An 18,753-nucleotide genomic window follows, 5' to 3' on the forward strand; every position below is an offset into this window, starting at 1 on the left:
CAAGAACTCCAGGGAAAACAGATTCTTATTGCCTCAGACCCTCCTCGGACCTATTCTCAAAAGTCATACAGAATCAGGAATCCTCTTTATAGAAGTTCTTTATTTGAAGAGCTCTGGTGATGAGAAACTCACTACCTTCCAAAGGCAGCACATGTCACTATTGGATATATCTAATTTTTAATGTATGGGCAGTCAGATGGTGCTAAGGATAGAGTGCTGGTCATGGAGTTAGGAGGATCTGAGTTCAAATCCGGCCCCAGACATTTATTAGCTGTGTGAGCCTGGGCAAGTCACTTAACACTGTCTGCCTCAGTTTTCTCATCTGTAAAATGAGCCAGAGATGGAAATGGCAAACCACTCCAATAACTTTGCCAAGAAAATCCCAAATAGGGCCACGAAGAGCTGGACTCTACTGGAATGACTGAACAACAACCATTTTTAAGGATTCCCCTTTATATTTAGTCAAATAAAATCTGTCTCACTTCAGCTTCTATTCATAGCTCTGGTTCTGTTCACTTGGGCCAAATGAAAAAGTGCTCATTAGCAGACACAGTGGGCACAGAGTGCTGGACTAGGAATAAGAAAGATCTGAGCTCATAATCCTGCTTCAGATCAGCTTTGTGACCTTGGGCAAGTCATTTAACCCTCTAGCCTCACTGTCCTCATCTGTAAAATGGAGACAAAGCGCTTTGCATTCTTATGAAGATCAAATGAAATATCCTTTATCAAGTGCTTTGGAAGCCTTAAAACATTATACAAAGGCTGGCTCATATTGAATAAGTATTGATTAATAATATATCCATAAAAATAATATTAAGTTAAAAGTTTATGTTAAACATCTATTAATAACATATTAATAAGTTATATTAAATGCTTATATTAAATAAGTATCTATTAATAATGTATCAACAAAAGCAATATTAAATTAAAAGCTCATATTAAATAAATATGTTAGTAACATGTTAAAATTAATATTAAATAACTCATATCAAATAAGTATCTATTAATAACGTCAATAAAATTACTATTAAATTAAGAGCTCTTATTAAATAAGTATTTATTAGTAATAAATTAAAATATCCTTCTTTGATGTAAGAGCCTTCTAACTATCCAAAGAATCCTTCCTTAGAAGCCTAACAGACAAGCTTCCCTTCCCTTAAGACTTGGGGTTATGGCTGCGGACCCCTGACACCCTTGGCTTTCTGTACAGACAAGTCTCTTGCCCTTGGGCCTCCCCCCTCCCCTGGTGGACACTCTTGGCTTACTCAGCGCCCCCCTAGGCAGGGCTGGGTCCCTCCAAGGCTCTGCTCACCTTCCAGCTCCTGGTTTCGTGCCATCTTCCATTCGATGCTGATGGGGGCCGCCCCGTCGTGGATCAGACACTTGAAGGTGGCATCCTGGCCCTGCTGCACGGTGGCACTGGGAGGGTCGATGGAGATGACGGGGCTCTGCAGGCCTGGAGGACAGGCAGGCTCAGTGGGGCAGGAGGGCTCGGGGTGAGGGACTGGGGGTGGGGTGGGGGGTCGGGGGAGAAGCAGGGCAGGGCCTGCTCTCTTTGTGGGGGCCCGACTCACGGTAGGATTCAGCGGTGGAAGGCAGAACAGCGATGGAGAAAGAAGCTTCCTGGGGAGGGCCAGAGCCACCGATCACGCGGCACACGTACTCGCCCGCATCCGTGCGAGATACCTGGTACAGCCTCAGGAGGGAGCCGTGGACCTGAGGAGGAGTCGGGGCCAGAGAAGCTCCAGATGGGCCGGGGAGGGAGGCCACCTTCCAGGCTCAAGGAAGCCACCCCACCGGCCAAGAGAGGGCAAAGCCGGGGAAGGCTCAGGGGTGAGGGAGGAGACGTTGGCCCGCTCCATACCTGATGTCTGGCGGGGAGGGTCCCCCCTCTCTTGTACCACGTGACTTGGGCCTGGGGCTGCCCAGCGACCACACAGTGCAGATCCACGGTGTGCCCTTCAGTCACTGATGGCGTCGAGGATTCAATTCTGATAGGTATGAAGGTGGCAGCAGCTGCGGGCACACATGGCGGGGGATGGGGCAGGAGGTCATCGTCCCTCAAGAACTCCAAGTTCAATTTAATTCAAAGGGTCTCAGAGCTCAGGACATCTAACTCCTTGTGGGACACACGGGGAAACTGAGGCTGGAGAAGTTAGCACCTTGGTCAAGAACACTGGGGCCTTCCCTCCCCTGGCACTGGGCTATGTGGACACGTTGGGTTGAAGGTTGTCTCTCCTGGGAGAATGGAGCTCTTTGAGGCCCAAGCTGGATCTCCCCCTTTCCTGAATCCCCAGTGCTTCCCCAAGGCTCTGGCACACAAAAGGCACACACTCCCTCCCTCCTTTCTTTCTTTCACAATCCCTTACCTTCCATCTTAGAATCAGTACTATGTATCAGTTCCAAGGTAGAAGAGTGGTTAGGTCTAGGCAATGGGGGTGAAGTGACTTGCCCAGGGTCACACAGCTAGGAAGTGTCTGAGGTCAGATATGAACCCAGGACCTCCCATCTCTAGGCCTGGCTCTCTATCCGCTAAGCCACTTAGTTGCCCTGACAATGAGCTCTTCTTTAATGCTGCCTTCTCCCTCCTGGGCACGTCTGCCAAAGTTGCCCAATACCTGGGACACCTTCCTCAGAGCTCCCTAGTCACAGAACCTTCTCTCCTCTCAAGACTGAGCTTAGAGATCACCTCCTCTCATAAAGCCTTCTATTATCCCCTTCAGCTAAAAGGGAAGTCTCTCTTCAGAAGTTTTCCCCACTTTATCTGTATTGTTGTGAGGAAGATCATTTAAGATTAGTTACATATAGTTTATATGGACCTAGTAGGAAGGGCTGGAGCATTCCAAGATGGAATGAAGAAGCAGGAAGTAGGGCTTGTCCACTTGCTGAAAGCCTCCACCACTCAGGATCCCAGGGAATCAGGATGCAGGCCTGAGATCTCCCAGGGCTAGCAACAGTTTGTACCAACCACTAATGGAGTCTCTCTCAGAGCACAAGCCCTAATTCCTGCTCCTTCATTCCATCTTGGAATGCTCCAGCCCTTCCTGCTAGGTCCATATAAATTATATGTAACTAATCTTAAATGATCTTCCTCACAACAGTATCTATCCTTCACACACTCACCCTTCCCTAGAAGACTGTCATCTTCTAAAGGGTAAGGAGAGGCCATTTTTCATCTTAATATTCTCAATGCCTAGCATTATCCATTCAAAGTGTTTTTTTGGATTGGATTGTCCCCAAGTCGTTAGGTATTTGAGGACATATAGCAGAGCTCTATCTCCCTCCCCTGGGTGCCCCCTTTCTTATTTCTTAAACAGAAGATCTATGGCCTTTAGCCTGACAGACATGGCCAGGTTCCCTCTGGCCTTTGGGGTCTTCCAGGAGATAGGAGAGAGAGAGAGAGAGAGAGAGAGAGAGAGAAAGAGACAGAGAGAGACAGAGAGACAGAGAGACAGAGAGACAGAGACAGAGAAGAGACAGAGACAGAGAGGAAAGAGAGACAGGGATAGATAGAGGGAGGGAGAGAGAAGAGAGAAAGGTAGGGGAGAAAAAGAGAGAGAGAGAAACAGAGACAGAGACAGAGAGGAGAGAGAGAGGGAGGAGTGGGGGGAAAGAGAGAGACAGAGACAGAGAGAGAATGTGTGTTGGGGGGAGGCACTACAGCAGGGCATAGGAGATGGTCAAGCAAAGTCTCAGCATCCATACATTCAGGCCCAGGCTATTCCTGATGGCCACCAGGATCCCCAGTTTCTTCCCAAACCCCAGAATCGGCAGCAGCCCCACTTCTAATTCTCATGGCCTCAGCCACCCAAAGGCACTCACTTGGGACGACAGGGCCAGGGCCAGTGCCGGGGCCTAGGGCTTTGATGGTGACCAGGATAGAAGTCTCTTGGGGACTGGGGCCACCAAGCACCCGGCATACATACTCGCCAGAGTCAGCTGGGGATGCCTGGTTCAGCCGTAGCCGGGAGCCATGGACCTGGGCAGGGAAAGAGGACACAGGAAGGTAAGGAAGCAATAGGGGAGCAGGGATGATGACTCTGAATTTCTCAGGCCCTTTGACCAGCCATATATACTGCTCACCACCGCTGACCACCAGGACCCATGCTCTTTCTTTCTTTCTTTTTTAAAGAAATGAATATTGTTTATTTTTGTTTTAACATATTTTGTTATACTTTTATTCCTAATTATCCAAACAGATCATTACATTCCCTGACCATTCTGAAGGCTATAACTGGATGTATGTCTCAGGAATCCTATAAATAGTGTAAGGACTCATGCTCTTTCACCCACCTGTGCCCTCTAATTATTCCATACCCTCTGATTCTCTCTGCTGTGCCCCTTAATTCTTCCCTTCACTGCTGAGTCTGACCCACCTCCACTGTGCACCTCAGGGGCTTCAAACCATTTCTTTTCCTGGGCAGGACGTGAGCAGAGGGACCTTCTCTCTGATTTCTCCCTCTCCCTGAGGTTTCCCCAGCCCCTAAATTCCCCATACCTGGTGCCTTGCAGGGAGGCTGCCCCCGCGCCTATACCATGAGACTTGGGCATGGGCCTGTCCTGCCACCACACAGTTCAGATCCACTGTCTGTCCTTCTGCCACAGAGGAGGAGGAGGACTCAATCCTGATGGGCGGGATGATGCCTGGGGCTGTGGGCACAGAAGGAGCATCAGCAAACAAGGACTCTCCCCACATAATGGCTATCTCCCCCTGCTCCAGCTTTCTCTATCCCCACCTTGAGCAGCCTAGACTGACTCAGGTTACCACTCCTGATTTAGGACCCCACTTTTTTTTTAAACCCTCACCTTCCAGCTTAGAATCCACACTGGGTATTTGTTCTAAGGTAGAAGAGTGGTAAGGGTGAGGCAATGAGGGTTAAATGACTGCCTCAGGATCACCTAGTTAAGAAGTGTCTGAGGCCAGATTTGAACCCAGGACCTCCCATCTCTAGGCCTGGCTCTCAATCTACTGAGCTACCCAGAATGCTATCCACCTTCAGAGAAAGAACTGTTGGAGTAAGAATGCAAAAGGAAGCCTATAATTTTTCACTTGTTTATTTGGGGTTTTGATTTTATAAGATTATTATAAATTATGATTTGGGGTTTTGGTTTTCTAAGATTATTCACTTACAAAAATGAACAATATGGAAATATATTTTGCATGGTATAATCTAGATTGAATGGCTTGCCAGCTCCAGGAGGGGGGAGGGGAGAAGGGAGGGAGACTATCTGGATCATATAACAATGGAAAACTTACGTGGAAATGTATTGAAATTAAAAATTAAAAAACCTGAAGTATAGCCCATAAGGCTCTGAGGAGCCTTAGTCAATTCCTACCCTCCCAGGGGAGTCTCCAGAGCAAGGCTCACTACATCTCTCTTCCGAGTTCTAGTGGTACCCTTGAAGGCAAGAGGGATTCTAGAATGCCGTGGCTTGAGCGCCCCCTGGAGTGCCTCCCCAGATAATGAGCTGAGAATCATTTTAGTTAACCAGCCTTAAGTAACTTTTAGAAAGGAGTATTTACTAAAAGGTGCTATGGAAGGAAACATTTGATCACAGAGATCAAGGAGAATGGGCTACTTTAGGAAGGAGTGAGTTCCCTGCCACGAAAGGATCAAAAGCAGAGGCTGGATTAGATATTCTCTGAGATCTGTTTTGGTTCAGAAAGCAGACAGAACCAGGGCTGCCGGCTCCATTCCTGGCCTCCTTGCCCTGCCTTGAATTCCACCTTCCCTGCATGATCTCTCCTCCCTCGGTGGCCCATTTTCCCTGATGCCAGAGGCCTCACCTGGGACAGAACCAGAGTTAGGGTGAGCAGCCTCAATGGTGACAAGGACAGAAGCTTCTTGGACACTGGAACCACCAATCACTCGACATACATACTCTCCCGAGTCAGCTGGAGAAACCTGGAAAAGCTTCAGCTGGGAGCCCTGGACCTGAGCCCGAGAGAAAATGATCGAAGGAACCCGTTGTTGTTGAGACACTTGGACCAAGTCCCTTTGATCCTGCCTTGACCTGACATCCCTCCATGCCTGCCGACCTCTCCTGGAGCCCTGGCAGACCAGGGCCTAGGGCAACACACTCCTGGCTGAAGGAATCCTTTAGACTAAGGCCCCATACCTGGTGCTGGGCAGGGAGGCTGCCCCCACGCTTGTACCATTTGACCTGCACATGGGCCTGACCAGAAACGAGGCAGTTCAGGTCCAGGGTCTGTCCTTCGGCTACAGATGAGGAAGAGGATTCGATCCTGATAGGCGATGTAGCTCCTGGGGCTAAGAGGAGAAAGGGCAGGTCAGAGGAGCATACAGACAGAGTTAGAGGCTGTCAAGTTTAAATTAATTTCCATCATTAAATTAAATTCCATCATTTTCAGAAGGATAAACTAAGTCTGAAAGATTAAGTTAAGTGGCTGGTTAGTAAGTATTTAAGCATGGATTTGAACTCAAGTCTTCCTAACTCCATCCATCCTATCCACAATGCTAGTGAAGGCACAGTTTACTCTGAGGACTATGTATTTATATTTTTATATTTTACCAGTGACACGGAACAACAAATTTCCACACCAGTTTTCCTAAGTTATATATCTTCCTCCTTCCCTTCTCTTCTCTTCTTTCTCCCGGTGTTGGCAGGAGATTTGATCTGGGTTACACACGTCGGAGGATCATGTATCTAGTGGGCTCCTTGGTTATCCCAGGCCAAGCCTGCCTATGGAGACTAGACTGTTGCTTTTCTGGGATCCCAGGGCAGTGGTTTGGGGGAGGTAGGGGAAAGGGTGAGTCAAGGCACTTTCCCCAAAGTGTCCTAATAATAACAATACCACAGCCTCATATTATTTTACCCCTGATATTTTCAAATCACCCTCTTATTAGTTCTGGGAAAGAAGAAGGACAAAAGTCACTAGATTTAGTACTGGACAGTAAAGGCCACCTAGCCCAATCCTGACATTTTACAGATTTAAAAAAACAAGGGCAAGTGACTGTCCAAGATGATACAGAAGGTTCCTAGGACTGTGTATGATGACATCATGCTTTGTTGCATTTTATAGAGAAAAAATGAAGCCCACAGAGGGAAGTGACTTGGCAAGGGAAAATCGAGGAGCTGGAAGAGTTAGGATGAAGACCCAGGTCACCCAGTGTTGGACTGGCTCCTAGTGGTAGAGTACAAGCCCCTGGAAGGCAGGCATGCATTCATTTTTGCCTTTGCCTTCCCAGTCCCTCTAAAAATGCCCCACACAAAGGAAGCACTTGATAGTGGAACAGCTGAACTGATGAGTCAATGATCAGGATCATACTCACAGGAGGGGTTGCTGGGGTTGTTGGAGGGGATAGAGATCACGATGGAGGTCTCCTGGGCTTCTATGTTGTTGTTAGCTCGACACACATACTCTCCAGAATCAGACGATGTCACTTGGTTTAGCCGGAGCCGGGAGCCGTGGACCTGGGATGGAGGAGAGGAGGGGATGGAAAAAGAAGGCTGACAGAGGGACGTCAAAGGCAGAGCTTCCTCCTTGCCTCCCCTCTCACACTCTTTGGCTGCTGATAACCCAAGGCACTGGGACTCATAGGTTATCAGAACCAGAAGAACCTTAGAGGTGATTCAGGCTAATCCCCTCATTCCCCTGCCCCAAGAGATCACTGAAGGCTAAAGCAGTCAAGGACGTTTTCAAATGCCAAGTGGGCTTTAAATGGGGCTTTGAAGGGTGGGAAAGACTTGGTCTCGGCCACACTAACCCCTTTCTCTACCTTTATGTTCCTTGAGTCATACCTATTCTCCCCATCTGCCTCTATGAACTTTCATCTTACTTATTTCCATGCCCACTTTTGACCCCTTGCTGTGCCACAAATATCACTAGCAACTACCTAGTTGATCTCGTTAATGACTGGTTAATGACACAGCTGGACCTTGAATCCAGACTTCTGATCTGGTTCCGAGTTAAACATCATTACTGCCAGACCATGTTTGTTGCCAGGGGTCCCAACTAATGAGGGTCTCCAGTTTTAGAGGAGGGTTTCTAGCAGGAGCCAAAGAGGCTCAGGGGTCTCCTGATAATAGGGTCACAGGTTCAGAGCTGGAAGGGACCTTGAAAGCCATCAATCCCTTATTTTACAAGTAAGGAAAGTGAGGCACAGAGGGATTAGAATGACTTGCTCAGAGTCAGCCAAATAGTAAGTGATTGAAGTGGGATCTGAACTAGGTCTTCCTGATTCCAAGCCTACCTTACGATGCACTATGCATTTTGAATCTTAGATTCCCCCCATCCCCTGCCCCCCAGAATTGCCTCTCCTTTCTCTTCTTTTTCCCTTTTCTCCTTCCCACACCCTGTGTCCTCATTCAGGGGTCCTTCCTACATGGAGATCATCCCTTGCCCAACCTGTACCTGGTGGCGGGCAGGCAGGCTGCCCCCTCTCTTGTACCACGTCACCGTGGCTTGGCTCTGCTCAGGGACTACACAGTTGAGATCCAGGGTCTGCCCCTCAGTCACCACTGGGGATGAAGACTCAATCCTGATAGGAGGAGTGATGCCTGAGGCTGCCAAGAGAGAGGGTGGGTAAGAAAGAAAGGCGAGGGAGGCTGAGTGATGCTGGGCTTTCCCCAGTATGGGACCCCCGCCGGGGCTTGTTTATCATCCCATGCTCAGCTTTTCTACAACCCAGTCAAGACTCCTAGTCAGCCCTTGCCCCCAGCCCAGTGAGCCACCCAGAAGACCCCTGAAGGACAGAGAAGAAGAAAAAGGGGCCTTACAATGGGAGGAGCCACCCCCCTGGATGGTGACTATGAGCGAAGATTCCTGGGAGCCGGCCCCGTTGCTGACATGGCATACATACTCTCCAGAGTCAGCAGGGGTGACCTGGGGGATCCGCAGTCGGGAGCCCACAATCTGGGGGAAAGAGAAACAGACTTTGTCCCTAAACTAGCAATACTTCCCATGGACCTGGGATTGAGGCCAAGCAGGGGTCAGTGCCACCCTTGAGACAGACATGGGATCAGGGATCAGCATAATAATGATTCGTCTTGTATTTACTGGTGCCAGTTCTTATTTCCTCCAGGACAATGGAAGTCTCTTGAGGGCAGGGACCTTTTCATTTTTTATCCAGCCCTGCTCTATTTCTGCTGCTCTAGAGTACCACAGAAATATCATCAATCCTCTTTTATACATCACAGGCTAACCTCAGAGACTTTATTCCAGCAGTTCTGAACTTTTTTGGTTTCCTAGACCCCTGGGGAACCTGGGAAAGCCTCTAAAACCTTTCTTTGAAGCATGGTTCAATGCATAAAATAAAATTACACAGGAAATCCCATATCCTGAAATACAGTTCTCAAAAGCTTGCAAACCAAAGTCCCAGACCACAGGCTAAGGATCCCTGTTTTGACTGATAAGGACAGGAGCCCCAGAGGGGCGGAGCCTTGTCCAGGGTCCTGACTCCTGGAAGTGTCTCAGGCCAGGCACTTGATTCCAGGCCATAGGCCTTTCTACTACAGCCCTGGGCGAGATATTTAGAATTCCTCTCACTCCCAAACCTGTTTTCCTTTTCCCCTCCATCTTCTATCTAGAATTTCCTCTCCTGACTCCACAGAAACCCTCATACCCGATGTCGAGCAGGAAGAGTGCCTCCACGCTTGTACCACGTGATGGTATGTGGTGCTTGACTGGCCACCAGGCAGTTGAGGTCCAAGGTCTGTCCGTTGGCCAGGGAGGAAGAGGAGGACTCAATTCGGACAGGATACACAACACCCTGGGCTGAGGGGGAGACAGGAAAGGAAGGGTAAGAATGTAAGAGAGGAAGGAACCCGGTGGGGTCAGAGGGGATAAAAAAGCACTAGACTCTAGCTAACGGGGCATGAAAATTAGATCTGGAAGGATCATGGGGTTATCAATTAAGAGCTGGAAGGGACCTTAAAGGCCATCAAGACCAACATCATTATTTTTCAGATGAGGAAAACTGAGGCCCAACAGTATTAAGTAATTTGCTAAGTAAACAACTAAGTGTGGCAATAGTAAGGTAGGATTTGAAACCAGGTCTTTCTGATTCCAAGGACATTGATATATTTTCTACACCAATATCTACTCTGATCACCTTGTTTTATAGATAAGGAAGTCTAAGCTTAAATGACTTAATCAACAAAGTCACAAGGGTAGCAAATAGTAGAGCTAGAATTTGAACCCAGGCCATTTGCATCTCCATCCACAGATGATTCCCAATAACAATGATTAGCATTTGTAGCATTTAAGGTTTGCAAAACATTTTATCTATATCATCCTCACAATAGCCCAGTGGGGTAGGTGCTATTATTATACCTATTTTGCAGATGAGGAAACTAAGGCTGAGTGGGAATTTTTGTGTGTGTGTCGAGGATCACACAACTAGTAAGTGTTTGAGGCAGGATATGAACTCAGGTCTTAATTCCATATCTAGTATGCTATCTACTATGCTACCTAGAGCAATGAGATGACAGCAGGTTCTGGCTAACTCCTCCCACTTACCCCAGGTGAACTCACCGTGGACGTGGTGGCCTGGCCGCTGCTGGATGGTGACGAGGACAGAAGCCTCCTGGGGGCTGGAGCTGCCAAGCACTCTGCACACGTACTCGCCCGAGTCGGCTGGTGACACCTGCGACAGCCTCAGTCTGGTGCCATGGACCTGAGCCAGGGTGGGAAGAGGGGAGGTTGGGAGGTGAGCAGGAGTCAGAGGGGCATGCTGCCTTTTCTCCCACTCCTCACCTCCTTGACTTGTCTTCTTGGCACCATTCTAAGCCCAGCTACAGAGAACCAGGTACTGGCCTCCTTTTCTCCCTCCCTCACACCCCCAACTTGGACTCCAGGGCCTTGGGCCATACTGAGGCTGCTGAAAGAATCAATCACTTTAATTCAGTTAGACCTAATCCCGGGTCTTCTCAAATTAGTATCTTCCTTCCTTCCTTTCTTTTTTCTCTCCTTTCCTCCTTTTTCTTTCTTCCTTGTTCCTTTCTCTCTCTCCTTCCTTCCTTCCTCCCTTCCCTCTTTCTTCTTTCTTTTCCTTCCTTCCTTCCTTCCTTCCTTCCTTCCTTCCTTCCTTCCTTCCTTCCTTCCTTCCTTCCTTCCTTTCTTTCTTTCTTTCTTTCTTTCTTTCTTTCTTTCTTTCTTTCTTTCTTTCTTTCTTTCTTTCTTTCTTTCTTTCTTTCTTTCTTTCTCCCTCACCTTTTGTCTTAGAATTGATGCTAAGTATTAGTTCCAAGGCAGAAGAGTGGTAAAGGCTAAGCAACTGGGGTTAAATGACTTACCTAGCATCACCTAGCTAGGAAGTGTTTGAAGCCAGATTTCAATCTAAGTCCTCCTGCCTCTAGGCCTAGAGCTCTACCCATTACCTAGCTGCTACTCTCTTCAAATTTTGATTGAATTTTTCTTTTGTCCAAACACATTAAAAAAATATTCATTCTCCCTATGGCTCCCAAGTTGAATATATAACAGCCTCTTGCAGGCCTGTTTCCACCACTGATTGCACAGAAGCTTTGACCCACACCATTTTTCTGTACTAAGTTTTTTGGGACACTCTTTATATATGTTATATGTGTTTCATCAGTAGAATGTAATCTCCTTGAGGGCAGGGATTGTTTCATTTTTTAAAAATATATTTGTATCGCTAGTGCTTGGTACATAAGTGACTGTATATGCTGAGCATAATGCTTGGCCCATTGCAAAAATTAAAACAAACAAACACTTATTTTCTGTCTTAGTAATGATTCTAAGACAGAAGGGTAAGGGGCTAGGCAAACTGGGTTAAGTGACTTGTCCAGGGTCACACAGCTAGGAATTCTGATAGTAAAAAGAAGTTCCTTGACATCAGGGTCTTCCTAATTTTCATCTTCATATAGTCAGTGCTGAGGGCAGTGCCTAGCTCATGGCAGGCACTTAAAAATATGACTACTGAATAGAATCGGACAGGTGGCTACTATCTGCAAAAGACAAGGAACACAGGTATTCAGAGTGGTTTCATAAACTCTGCCCTGGGAGACTTAATGCAAGTACTCTTGGTTTCCAGGCCTCCATCATCAGAGCTAAGCAGCCTCTTAGAGGCCCAGCAGCTGGAATTAGGTCCAGTTTGGGCTTGTGCCCAAGAGAAGACGGATGATCAAGAGGGTCCCCTGCCTCACCTCCCTGCCATCCTTTTGGATTTCTGGAACCCATTCTTTTCCTGGAAAACACGAGGTTGAACAGCCATGCCTTTCTTACCTGATGTCTGGCGGGAAGGCTGCCACCACGCTTATACCAGGTAACCTGGGCATGGGCCTGTCCAGAGACCAGACAGTTCAGCTCAAAAGTCTGTCCTTCTGTGATGGATGAGGAGGAAGACTCAATCCTCACTGGGGGAGTGACTCCTAAGCCTGGAGAACAAAGAAGTTTGATCAGGACTTCTTGGATAGAGACAACAGAAAGCAAAAGCATAAATTTATAGGTATAGTGGGAACATAATAATAATTAGCTAACATTTCTTTAGCATGCTATGATTTGCAAAGTGTTTTATATATATTATCTTTAAATATATATATCATGTATCTATTTATATACTATATATATTTATATACATATATAATATTCACATATATCCTAGAAGGGAGATGCTATTACTTATCCCCATTTTACAGATGAGAAAACTGAAGCTGTGACTTGATCCTTGAGGCTTGAGATTTGTCCCACGATCATCAAGCTATAATAAGATTCTAAGGCAGGAGTCAAACTTGTGTCTTTCTGACTCTAAGCCCTGCACCAACCAATTGCCTAGAAAATGATGGTGGCAAAGTATCATGGAAAGATTCCCAGACTTGGGAGTCATAGAATCATAGATTTAGGGATGAGAGACTGACAGGTCACCCAGTCCAACTCCTTCATCTTGTAAATGAGGACACTAAGGCCCAAATGAATAACAATGACTTGCCCAAGGACCCATAGGCAGTAATAACCAAACCAAACCAAACCAAAACTATCATCAATACTGGAAAGGAAAGGATGCTGTATGACTCCATTCACAATCTCTGTGACTGCCCAGTTCAAAACTTTCTTCCCCTACCACTAAAAATGATTATATTTAGGGGCAGCTGGGTAGCTCAGTGGAGTGAGAGTCAGGCCTAGAGACAGGAGGTCCTAGGTTCAAACCCGGCCTCAGCCACTTCCCAGCTGTGTGACCCTGGGCAGGTCACTTGACCCCCATTGCCCACCCTTACCACTCTTCCACCTATGAGACAATACACCGAAAGTACAAGGGTTTAAAAAAAAAATGATTATATTTAGGGAGCAGCTGGGTAACTCAGTGGATTGAGAGCCAGGCCTAGAGATGGGAGGTCCTAGGTTCAAATCTGGCCTCAGATACTTCCCAGCTGTGTGACCCTGGGCAAGTCACTTGACCCCCATTGCCTACCCTTACCACTCTTCTGCCTTGGAGTCAATACACAGTATTGACTCCAAGACAGAAGGTAAGGGTTTAAAAAAAAAATGATTATATCTCCTATTAGATTGTAAGCTCCTTGAGGGCAAGGGCCATCTTATTTTCTTAAAAAACCCTCACCTTTCATCTTAGAATCAATACTAAGTATTGTTTCCAAGGCAGAAGAGCAGCAAGGGCAAGGAAATGGGGGCTAAGTGACTTGTCTGAGCTCATATTTGAACCCAGGAGCTTTCTTCTCTTGTCTTACTTTTCTATTTGTATTCCTAGATTTAGTGTCATGCTTGACCTGTGGCAATTTTTAAAAAAATGCGTACTTTCTTCATTAATAACAACTCTAAGACAGAAGGGCAAGGGCTAGGCAAATGAGTTTAAGTGACTTGCTCAGGGCTACCCAGCTAGAAAGTCCCTGAGACTCAATTTGAGATTGGCCCTTTATCCATTATGCTGGCCCCAAAGCAAGCGTCTAATAAATGCTTCTTTTGACCTGGGTAGCAGACCTGGGATTCTGGCCTCAAATCTTGGAGGATTCTTCTCACTGGTTCTTGGTACAGGAAACCTAGCTTTGATACTGACTATAGATGGAGCCATTCTCCTTTCTGAGCCTCACTTTCCTCAGGGGTACAAGCAAGTCGCTGAAACCTGATCGTCTAGCCCTTGCTGCTTTTCTGTCTTAGAACTGATTCTAAGACAGAAAATAAGGGTAAAAAAAACCCCAACAAATTGAAATATTGTGACTGTGATGGTAGCCCAAGTCAGGCCGAAAACCTGCCTGGTCCTGAGGATCAATCTTTTGCTTCTACTACCACAGGGTATATAAAATTGCCAAGCAAGGGCCAAGGATGGAACAGGGCTACTCTGAGGTTATACATCATCCCAGAAATCTAGAAGAGTCCTTACCAGGAACAGAACCATGGCTGGAACCCTGGGCCTCAATGGTGACAAGGACGGAGGCTTCCTGATGGCTGGAGCTGCCTACTACCCGGCACACATATTCTCCCGAGTCAGCTGGAGACACCTGGTATAGTTGAAGCCGGGAGCCATGGACCTGATACCAGAGATAAAGAGAGGATTGGAAGTGGAGTCAAGATGGTGGGTAAAGGGCAGCCACCCAGCTGAACTCTTCCAACATTCCCCTCCAAACAACTTTAAGATAACATCTCAAATCAAATTTTGGAACAAATAATGGAGGAGAAAATTGGGGGAGGGGATGGGGAAGAGCCCAGCAGGCAATGCTCAATCCCTCTCTCAATGGAATTGGTTCAAAGGGGGAAGAATATATACATATATACACACTCAGTTGTGTATAGAAATGTAACTTACCCAATAGAGAAATAGGAGGGGAAAGGGAAAAGCAAAAGGAGGGGAAGAGATGGTAAAATAGAGGAAGGATTATGGAAGGCAGTGGTTAAAAGCAAAATAAAAGAGTGATAAGATAAAAAGAAAGAACAAGAAACAGAAGAAAATGCAATGGAAGAAAATACACATAACTGTGAATGTGAATGAGATGAGCTCACCATAAAATGAAAGTAGATAGCTAAATGGATTAGAAACCAGAATCCAACAATATGTTGTTTACAAAAGACACAGTTGAAATAGACAGGCACACAATGGATTTAAAAATGAAGGTCTAGAGCAGAATTTATTATACGGTAGCTGAAGTAAAAAATTGTGGAGGTAGCCATCTTGATGTCAGACAATACAAAAGCAAAAACAGATCTAATTAAAAGAGATAATCTGGGAAACTACAATATACTAAAAGATACTATAGACAATGAGGTAATATAAACATTTTTACAAGTTTCTCTGATAAAGGCCTTCTTTCTCAAAAATATACTGAGTAGGAAATGTGCATCGGCCATGGGTGGGGGGAGAGCTGGGGGTGAAGGGGAAAGTAGGGGTATGAAGCATGTAAAGAGGTCAAAAATGAATATTAATAAATGTTTTATTTAAAAAAATATACTGAGTATAGAACTGGGTCAAATTCATAAATATAAGAGCCATTCTCCAACTGATAACTGGTCAAAGGATATAAATAGGCAGTTTTCAAAAGATTCATGTTTTTTCCCTCCCCTCTTCCAGAGCTGACAAGCAATTCCACTGGGTTATACATGTATCATTGTTCAGAACCTATTTCCATATTATTAACATTTGTCATAGAGTGATCTTTTAAAGTCAACATCCCTAATCATATCCCCATTGAACCATGTGATCAATCATGTTTTTCTTCTGCATTTCCACTCCCACAGTTCTTTCTCTGGATGTGGATAGCATCTTTCTCATAAGTCATGTTTATTTCTTTGTTCTAAGGTATGCCATGATGTAAAAATGAAAGGCATTCCTTTGTAAAGCAACAAAATATGAATGAATGAAAATCTGACCTACTTAGAGGGCACACTGAGTTAGAAAATCTCAGACTTAGAGATTATCTAGTTTAATCCTCTCATTCTAGATGTGAGGGACCTGAGCAGAGGTATCCAGAGTATCTTGCCCAGGGTCACTGAGATGGTAAATTGCAGAAGGGAATCTGAGCCCAGGTCACCACTAGGTGGCGCCATAGCACACAGGGTGCTGAGCCTGGAGCTGGGAAGAGCTCCTGACACACTAGTTCAGACATTTACTAGCTGGGTGACCCTGGGAATGTCACTTAATTCTGTTTGCCTCAGTTTCCTCATCTGTAAAATGAGCTAGAAAAGGAAATGGCAAACCACTCTAGGATCTTGGCCAAGAAAATCCCAAATGAGATTATGTAGAATCAGAGATGACTGAAAGCAATGGAACAATCTTTGACTCCAGAGTCTCTTTTTTTTAAAGGTGTCTTAAAAAATTGAACGTTTTTTAAAATTACATAGAAACAAATTTTGACAATTGTTTTCTGACATTTTGTGATTCAGATTCTCTCCTTCCCTCCCCATCTCCCTGACAAATAGTCTGATATAAATTATATCAAGTGCAGCAGGTGTCTTTCTGTTCCCCCATTCTGCCTTCTCATGATGCCCAACCTCCTCCTGAGTTGGCCCTTACCTGGTGCTTGGCCGGGAGGCTGCCCCCTCGCTTGTACCATGAGACCTGGGCGTGGGCCTGACCGGCGACAATGCAGTTAAGATCTAGGGTCTGTCCTTCGGCCACAGACGAGGAGGATGACTCAATTCTGATTGGGGGCGTGATGCTCTGGGCTGGGGATACAGAGGCCTGGTTGAGATCTTGGCACAGCCTTGCTAGGCAAGGAGATGGGGAGGCTGGGACAGGGGAATGGGGGTGATATATCCTAGTGGGGAGATGGAAACTAGTGTAGTGGGTTTGAGTGGGGGGGGCCTGGGCTGCCAGTAGGCTCCCAGGCAAGTCCTCAGTTCCTTCATTTCTAAAAGATGAAGATGGGATCTGATAACTTTTTTCAGTTCCATATTTCCCTCCTTAAACTCCAGTTTTTCTGACTTAGTAACAATTCTAAGGCAGAAGGGCAAGGGCAAGGCAAACAGGATTAAGTGACTTGGCCAGGGTCAAACAGCTAGGAAATGTTTGAGGCCAGATTCAAATCCAGGTCCCAATTCCAGGCCTGGCACTCTGAACACTGTGCCACCTAGATGCCCTTAGCTCCACATTCTTTAACTACTTACAATGACTTAGGCTGGGACCGGGAGTCAACTCGGAGCTATATGAGCCACAGGAAGAGTGGGGATATAAGAATTTCCTAAGCACATTCTGGAGAAGAGGAGAGGCTTTGGGGCAGGGCTTTTCTGGGGTTGCATGAACTGCAGCAGCTCTATCCATGACCCTGGGACTCTCACCAGGGTTGGAGCCTTCAGGCTCGATGGTGACAAGGACAGAGGCTTCCTGGGGGCTGGAACTGCCAACCACCCTGCACACATATTCTCCAGAGTCTGCTGGGGACACTTGATAGAGTCGTAGTCTAGAGCCATGGACCTGAGCAGTGAAGAATGAGAGAAACCAGAAAAATGGCTCAGAAATTCTCCAGGGTAAGGCCAAGGGCTTCCAAGAAGCTCCCCTCCTGAGCAGGAAACACCATTACAAGGACCTGAGGCCTCTTGACAATGAATTGGGTGGAGAATGAGACATACTGATAAACATACATAGGAAACATATACATTCAATTGAAAACACACATGTACACATTTTTAGGACCTGGTCCATGTAGAAATTTGTTGTCCTTGATTATGTATATTTGCTATAAGGATTTTGATTTCCTCCCCCTTTTTTCCCCAAGGGGGGAAATGAGATAGGAGAGAGAAAGTCAAAGTCTTGTTAGATGAAAAAAAAAGTTTAAGACAAAAACAAGGAACTTGGGGAACCCATCATGGGGAGCAGAGAGCTTCCAACCCCAAGCCCTTCAGGTCTGTCTCCCGACCTGCCCCAGATTGATCCATACCTGGTGCCGGGCAGGGAGGGTACCACCACGCTTATACCATGTCACCTGGGCATGGGCTTGCCCTGCGATGATACAGTTCAGGTCTAGGGTCTGGCCTTCAGCCACAGATGAGGAAGATGACTCAATCCTGATTGGCGGTGTGATGTCCTGGGCTGGGGATACAGAGGAAAGGTCAGGGCCCTGGCACAGCTTCTCTGACAGAGATGGAGACCCCTGAATAGAACTATGGGGCAGGGGGACCCCAATGTCCCAGGGCAGACCCCCAGGATTGCCCTTGAGTTCATCAGCTTCTTGACTCCCCTCTCAGTGGGGAAAGAGTAGGAGGTTTCCCTAGACATCAGCCAGGGAAGACAGAGGTGCCTGGGCAGGATTTCTCTAGGGATGCCCAAGGCCCAAGCCCTTCCTGACCCAAGGTCACTTACTCTGGACAGAGCCGTGCAAAGAGCCCTCAGGTTCGATGGTGACAAGGACAGAGGCTTCTTGGGGACTGGAGCCGCTGACCACCCGGCACACATACTCGCCTGAGTCAGCTGGAGACACTTGGTGCAGGCGTAGCTGCGAGCCATGGACCTGATTCCAAGAAATAATTCAGTTCAATCAGGTTCAAGGAGCTTTGATGAAGGATCAAGGAGATGCTAGCTAGGCTAAGTCACAGAGACATGAACAAAATGGTCCTTGCCCTCTAGGAGATCATGCTCTATTAGGTGGTGGGGAACAGCATCAAACCCCTCCTTCACAACTACATATACACAAGAAAAATGAAAAACAGCAGTTGTGGGATGGGTGAGCACCAACATTTGGAGAACTCAGAAAGGTCTCTTGAAAGAGGTGGCCTGTTTTACAATTCTGAGGGATTTATGGAAAAGAATGCTATCCACATCTAGAGAAAGAACTGTAGGAATAGAAATGTAGATGGAAACAGGATTTATCTCTTGATTATCTGGGTTTACA

At 46.5% G+C, this 18,753-nt stretch overlaps 1 protein-coding gene across 1 annotated transcript in view; it reads right to left on the bottom strand.

Annotated features, from left to right (window-relative positions):
* Nucleotides 1–18,753, bottom strand: part of HSPG2 (heparan sulfate proteoglycan 2) — an 83,587-nt gene that overhangs the window by 25,642 nt on the left and 39,192 nt on the right. Inside the window, exons 36-50 of the mRNA XM_044668716.1 lie at nucleotides 17,803–17,954; nucleotides 17,204–17,339; nucleotides 12,209–12,360; nucleotides 10,499–10,640; nucleotides 9,588–9,739; nucleotides 8,743–8,878; nucleotides 8,378–8,529; nucleotides 7,296–7,437; nucleotides 6,121–6,272; nucleotides 5,789–5,936; nucleotides 4,499–4,650; nucleotides 3,838–3,979; nucleotides 1,865–2,016; nucleotides 1,575–1,716; nucleotides 1,313–1,456 (exon numbers count right to left, since the gene is read on the bottom strand). Of these exons, the coding sequence (XP_044524651.1) occupies nucleotides 1,313–1,456; nucleotides 1,575–1,716; nucleotides 1,865–2,016; nucleotides 3,838–3,979; nucleotides 4,499–4,650; nucleotides 5,789–5,936; nucleotides 6,121–6,272; nucleotides 7,296–7,437; nucleotides 8,378–8,529; nucleotides 8,743–8,878; nucleotides 9,588–9,739; nucleotides 10,499–10,640; nucleotides 12,209–12,360; nucleotides 17,204–17,339; nucleotides 17,803–17,954 (2,196 nt within the window). The remainder of the gene's footprint in view (nucleotides 1–1,312; nucleotides 1,457–1,574; nucleotides 1,717–1,864; nucleotides 2,017–3,837; nucleotides 3,980–4,498; nucleotides 4,651–5,788; nucleotides 5,937–6,120; nucleotides 6,273–7,295; nucleotides 7,438–8,377; nucleotides 8,530–8,742; nucleotides 8,879–9,587; nucleotides 9,740–10,498; nucleotides 10,641–12,208; nucleotides 12,361–17,203; nucleotides 17,340–17,802; nucleotides 17,955–18,753) is intronic.

The sequence above is a fragment of the Gracilinanus agilis genome, chromosome 3, assembly GCF_016433145.1.
Source record: "Gracilinanus agilis isolate LMUSP501 chromosome 3, AgileGrace, whole genome shotgun sequence".
Classification (NCBI taxonomy): Eukaryota; Metazoa; Chordata; class Mammalia; order Didelphimorphia; family Didelphidae; genus Gracilinanus; species Gracilinanus agilis.